The following is a 6,443-nucleotide window of genomic DNA, read 5'->3' as shown; positions in this document are numbered from 1 at the left end:
TAATGTGGCCTGAAAGGTAAATAAGATGAACTGAGTATTATTAATGATTACCAAGTTGATCCTTTGCAGATCCTTGCACTTTTATTGTTTTTTTTTTCAGGGTGTCGATGACATTGAACTGCAGTTAATCTCTGAAAATGTGAACTGCGGAAAGCAAATTTTTCTTTTGTGATGCGTCTGAGGGTTTTTTTTCAGTGTTTCCTCGTCTAGTGTCACTGTGGCTCTCAAGCACAATAATAAACAGGACAATCATCAGTAGTCAGACTGTTCATCTGCAGATACATCTGCTGTCTGCTGTTGTCTCTGGGCATGATTAAACAGCCCTGGACTGACAGAGAGTAAGAGGTGCTACTACTATCAAAATAGATCCAAGCATTTCGCTGCATCCTATTCCAGCATCGTGGCTGAGCCAAGCAGCATACATATCAATACTAAACCCTAAATATATACAGACCAGTCTGTGGGATTCTCCAGATATCCAGTGTCTACATCCACACTGGAAATCCAGTGTGTACATCCAGTGGACCTGCCTGTTCAATAAAACAGCTGGCATGGAACTCTGCTCTTCTCTTGTGATTTTTGAGTAATTATACAAAATTCTCACTGCCAGAATACCCACAAATCAAACGCTGTCCACTCAATTTAAACTTTGTAGAGGATCTAGACATGGATGCAGTTTTTGTACCTCCTTCAAAATATAACCATCTTTCTGCCCAAATCATTTTTTGAAAAAGTTGGATGCAATTATAATGCCATTTATATGGAATTACAAATCACACAGAATAAAAAAAAGAACATCTTTGTAAACACAACATAATAATGCATGATGTTACCCTAATCTCATGCATTATTATTGTGCTTCAAATTTAAGAATAATTTTCCTCTCCTGTTGGATGGTACAGCATTGCTCCCTAAAGGGTTGCAGATGGAGCGGGAGAATCGCCTTCCTTACTGTAAAGGTGCACACTATAATCAATCAATAATCTGGAAAGAAAAAGTAAACAACTTGAACTTAAAACACTGTCATTTTGTATATGTATTGCATATTTTTTTCCATCCTGTGCTGATGGGGGCTTTCAACTTGTGGCGAGAACTGGGTATTTGTAAAGTGAAAGACTATTTTTTTCAAATGACACCTTCCTGTCATTTCAACACTTATAAGATGAATATGGATTACTAAACAGTCATTTTTTTCAGATATCTTCAACTACAAAATTATGTTTGATCACGTTTGCCACAATTTGAGAGGGCCAAGCTTGATGTGCTAGATAACTGCCCAAGTGAATGCCTAGGGCCTGAACAGAAAATTTCACTATTCTATAGTTTACTACGGGAGATTAACATCCCTTCTACTGTTTCAATTAAAGAAGAGTGAGAGAATGAGCTTGGGACCCCTTTGCAAGATGACATCTGGCAGGAGGCTTTGCACAGTATAAGCACAATTTCTATAAATGCCTGCCACAATCTGATCCAGTATAAAATTATACACAGACTACACTATTCAAGGGAGAAAAATTCATAAAATCTATACAGATTGCTCTCCCCTATGTGAAAAATGCATGACACAGCACTTTGCTGCATAGCTTTGCACTTTGTTCAAAGCTTCAGGTTTTTGGCGTGGCATTTTGACAAATCTATCCAGTGTTCTAAAAGTTAGGATTGACCCAAGTCCTTCAATAATTGTATTTGGGACTTGGAAAGAAGCACAGGGTCTACAATAGGTTGACAATAGGCACAAAAATGCCTTTTAGCATATGCACTGATCATTGCAAAGAAGTTAATCCTGCAGCTTTGGAAGGGCAAAGACATTTCTGTATTAAAGATCCTGTATTACAAAACTCACAAACACACTTTACCTTGAGAAAATAAGATATGCCATTACTGACTATATGAATTACTTTTACCAAATTAGGCAACCTTTACTTTCCTATCTGGGTGATGTCTAACTTAGAAGTCAGGGGTGAGGGTACAGAGGTTTTGAGTGGGATTGGCACTTGTGGGTGTTCATTTTCTAAGGCAATAAGATGACCCTTAGTTACAATTCGCTGATGTTTTTTTATGTATTTACTTGCTTTGATGATGTTTACTTTATACTCTAGTCTACGGAGCACCGCAAGGGACATGGAAGAAAAAAAAATGAAGATAAACTTTCGCGAGATCTTGCAAATTAGGCTGCACCCTTCGGAGCCTGCCAGCTTGAAGCTTATCAGGAGGTCGAGGCACGGTGTGCCGAGAGTGCGGTATTCTCATCGGCTCTTGTATTAAACTATGTATTAAAACTAAGTAGCTGCTGCCATTGTTGGAAACTGGAATTGGCTTGGCTGTGCTATGAATTCTGGGATTGGTGACGAGCCAGGCGACGAAGGCTGTCCCAATTTGAAGGCTGCTCCAAATGCGTCCTTCGTGGCCCAACCTAGCTACTTAGTTTTAATATTACTCTTTCTGGATCACAAAATAAACTTTTAAGATATTTTCAGGCAAGAATGTAGCTGTGCAAACTTCAAATATCTGCTCGATTTATCAAGACATGGCATATTTGCAAAAGTGCTCCGACGTTTTGGGAGACATCTGTTACCCACCTGCTCGATAGCTAGCCAGGAGGTCAAGGCTCACTAGAGCCAGCGAGAACAGTATATAGATGCACCGCTTGAGAACAGGTCTAGTTTCAGTGGTAGCATAGCTGCACAAACCAAATGTTGTCGACTTCCTGTGAACTTAAAATAAAAGACTAAACTGAAACCATTGGGACTCTCACATTTCACATGTCCTGTGCTGCAGAGCTGAGCTCTCAGAAGTAATCCACATCCTTTCATGCAATGGAGGAAATTTATGTCAGTGTCAATAAACCTGCCAACAAGTCTTCTATGAAAAACCCCGCAGGTAAGAAAGAAACTACAAAAATTTAAAATTAAAATTTTAAAATCTGCTATAACTGTTACATGCATTATTGCCCCCCAACTCCCCCACCCACATTTTCTTTTCAGGTCCAAGGAGCTGCAAGAGAAGTTTTTATTTAGTTGTTATTCTCTCGTTGGGGCTGCTGGCTGGAATTATCATTCTTGCTTTCTACTGTGAGTTGTATTGTGTTGATTTATTTATATATTGATTGATTGATTGATTGATTGATTGATATACCTTTATTAGTCCCACAATATATATATATATATATATATATATATATATATATATACACACATATATATGAAAGCAAGGATACAAAATTTTCCTTAGCTCTAAAATAAATCTGCAACAGTGTTCTTTTGTCTTTTGTGTCTCCAAAACATCTTTGCTTACTTATTTGTATTTCAGACAAAAGCTCCTTACACAAATATCTCTCATCAAGTAAAGAACTTTCTTCTATGACTGAGGAGAGAGACCTGCTGAAGGCCAACCTCACTGAAATGACCAAAGAGATGGAGAGGCTGCAGAGTTTGTTCAACCAGAGTGAGTCCTTTTCTGAGCTGTTGTGTGTCTTTGTAAAAAGTTTTACACTGAAATTCAGTGATTCCGTTTTCCAGTGATAGATGGAAATATCCATCCATCCATTTGCTTCCGCTTATCCTAGATCCATTGGAAAAGCAGATATTTCCATAGATGGAAATATTTTCTCATTATATCTGAATTGACAGTAATTTAAGAAAGCAAACTTTAATCTTCATGGATATATATATATTTATCTGAGTCACTGTAAAGTTTTATTGCATCTCCTTTGCATTGCAGTGTCAGGGTCACAAGCTATTTTATAGGAGGTATAGCAGCCCTGTCACTAAAGATAAACAAATACGTTTACCAACTGTCAGTATGTGAACACACTGTGCATGTAGATCTTCGTTAGGTTAAAATATAGATTCCAAATAAGCCATTGCTGAATGTTCCATGTTGATCTTTAATACTTCTTATTTGATGTTTCTTCCAGAGAAAACATGTCCTACTCGATGGAGCAAGTTCTGCTGTAGCTGTTATCTCCTGTCTGAAAGATCTGGTTCCTGGGATTCAGATAGAAAACACTGCACTGACCAAGGAGCAGATTTGGTGGTGATAGACAGCCCTAAAGAACAGGTACAAAGTTCATGCATGTTTTATATTGTGTATTTAATTGAATATTAAAATTCAAACCCCACATTATTATGAACACGGCTTTCCCCTGTTAGAGAAAAAAAATCTTTCCATAAAAATGTCATCATTCGACTAGTTTAACAGCCATGAATCAGTCACTCTGGACACCAAGTATAACTTGCAAAAGGCATTTGTGAGTGAATACAGAATAAAGTAAAAAGTAGGTAAACAATAAAGCTCATCAAAATCATTCATCTAATTTTGAAAATCTGTCAAATCCCCGAATGTAAGTAGGGATGATTACAAGGATTATATAATATGTTCCGACAACTTAAGTGCATCAAAGTTACAACAATTTGTAAAGGTTGAAGAGAATGCTTTTTTTGGGGGGCAACAACCTTACAGCTAGTGAACAAAGGTGTCTGGTGCAGTGTTGGGGAGTAATGGAATACATGTACTGGTGTTACGTATTTAAAATACAAAATATGTGTAACTGTATTCCGTTACAGTTACCATTTAAAAAGTTGATATTCAGAATACAGTTACTTTGTTGAAATAAATATGTTAGGCTATGCCCTCTCTATTTTTGTTAATTCTATGCCGGTGGAAACCCAAACAAAACACGCATTAAGAGGCTCTAATGCCTGGGTCTAATCTCGCAGCCCATGTCACCCCTACTTGTGGCCCACATAATGACGTGAAGAAATATTTTTAAAAAGTATTATTCAAAAAAGTATTAAATATGAAGGCAACAGGCAGAGTGTTACAGGCATACTATGTATGAAGCATGTAAATATAATAATAACCACTGCACCCAAAAAGAGTGCCTGACGAGCCCAGTTGTAAGTAAGCTATTAAGACTCGACTGTACACTGTGTTCCTGTTTTCCTCCCAAACAATGAGTCCTGTTGGAGCAGCCTTTCAACGCCCTCTCTGTCTCTCGCTAGCAAAGCTGACCCAGACAGTAAAGCTAGTTTTCAGCTAAAAACCCAACACAGAACACGACGTATTAGCCAGAGGTCTCTTTACTACAGTTCAGAGCCATGGACCTGTTTTATACACGCGCAGAATAGTTTTCTATTTGAAATCGCTGCAAAAAGTGCAGCCTTACCCAATGTCCACCCTACTGTAACTCATTTTATATTAATATTTAAAAATCTAGTTGGTATTGGTATGGTGAGTAACCTTCAGTAATAGTATTATTACTATTATTATTATTAAAATTAAGTAATCGAAAGTATTCAGAATACGTTACTCTCATTGAGTAATGTAACGGAATACGTTACAAAATACATTTTGGGGGATGTATTCTGTAATCTGTAGTGGAATACATTTTAAAAGTAACCTTTCCAACACTGGTGTGGTGATATAGCAAGGAAAATAAAACAGACTGTAGGAAGATGCAGCATACACACAGGTTATTCCCCCATTACACTGAAAGAATTAGGCATGAGGGTGATGAGAATCTGCAGCCAAAGGGACAGAAATAAAAGGGAGTCAAGTGATTCATAACATGAATGTTTGTGTGCTTGTTGAACAGAGCTTCATCGCTTCATTCACCAAGAAACGGACTTGGATTGGTTTAAATGACATAGAACAAGAGGGAACGTGGAAATGGGTAGACGGCACGCCTCTGACTCTGCAGTAAGTCTCCGAGTTCACCCAATATATTAAATATATTAATAATAGATGTTGAACATGATGAATTTAGATATTATTATAATCATAGAAACTGGATAGTTTTGAGGTGGGGGTTTTGTCCATAATTCGCAATGGGTTAAACATGTTAGTAAATCAGTTGTCATTGTGCCCATAAAAATGTTTCCATGTTTTAAAGCTAATTAAAAGTTAATAATTCTGTTGTTTTTTAAATCTTCACTCAAAGACAAGTATCTCTGACAGTGTATATACAGATGCATTATATATAAGACACAAATATTGTTCGTTTAATATGTTGGCATTACTAAATTTGGCTCAATGCTTACATGTGTAAAAAGAAAATGTACGAGCTGTGATAACTGTTTCTGATAGAATGAAGAGTAGACTGATATATTAAATATTCCTTTATTGGGTGAGAAAATCAGACCATGTCATAACTGCTTTAAGTCATACAGAATAGATATCAGAGCCTTAAACAGGCTGACTTCTGCTAAATGGGTCAAACTGGGCAGAAAGTAAACAAACACATAACATCCTTATAGAATATGATGTAACACTATAGATCAACTTACCTCAGAATATATAAAGCATATAAACAATTACAGCAATATGATGCAACAAACACAGCAGTACTACTAATCCAAGGCCCTGAGTACTTTCTCCCACACTGAAAACACTGGGATGATAACATTATTTGAACATTACCTAATAAGACTGATTCAGGACAG

At 37.0% G+C, this 6,443-nt stretch overlaps 1 protein-coding gene across 1 annotated transcript; it reads left to right on the top strand.

Moving 5' to 3' along the window:
* The first annotated feature begins 3,359 nt into the window (after positions 1–3,359).
* LOC112844124 (CD209 antigen-like protein A) lies at positions 3,360–5,704 on the top strand. The gene is made up of 3 exons (XM_025903736.1): positions 3,360–3,444; positions 3,998–4,059; positions 5,597–5,704. Exons 1-3 carry the CDS (start codon positions 3,360–3,362, stop codon positions 5,702–5,704), a joined length of 255 nt encoding a protein of 84 aa, XP_025759521.1.
* The last annotated feature ends 739 nt before the right edge of the window (positions 5,705–6,443 follow it).

The sequence above is a fragment of the Oreochromis niloticus genome, linkage group LG16, assembly GCF_001858045.2.
Source record: "Oreochromis niloticus isolate F11D_XX linkage group LG16, O_niloticus_UMD_NMBU, whole genome shotgun sequence".
Lineage (NCBI taxonomy): Eukaryota > Metazoa > Chordata > Actinopteri > Cichliformes > Cichlidae > Oreochromis > Oreochromis niloticus.
This window is presented reverse-complemented; position numbering and strand designations above follow the sequence as displayed.

Excerpts from the sequence above, each read along its gene's own strand:
- LOC112844124 (XM_025903736.1), top strand. The coding sequence starts at position 3,360 with ATGACTGAGGAGAGAGACCTGCTGAAGGCCAACCTCACTGAAATGACC. Across the intron at positions 3,445-3,997 it reads GCAGAGTTTGTTCAACCAGA|ATAGAAAACACTGCACTGAC; the intron begins GTGAGTCCTTTT and ends CCTGGGATTCAG. Across the intron at positions 4,060-5,596 it reads TAGACAGCCCTAAAGAACAG|AGCTTCATCGCTTCATTCAC; the intron begins GTACAAAGTTCA and ends CTTGTTGAACAG.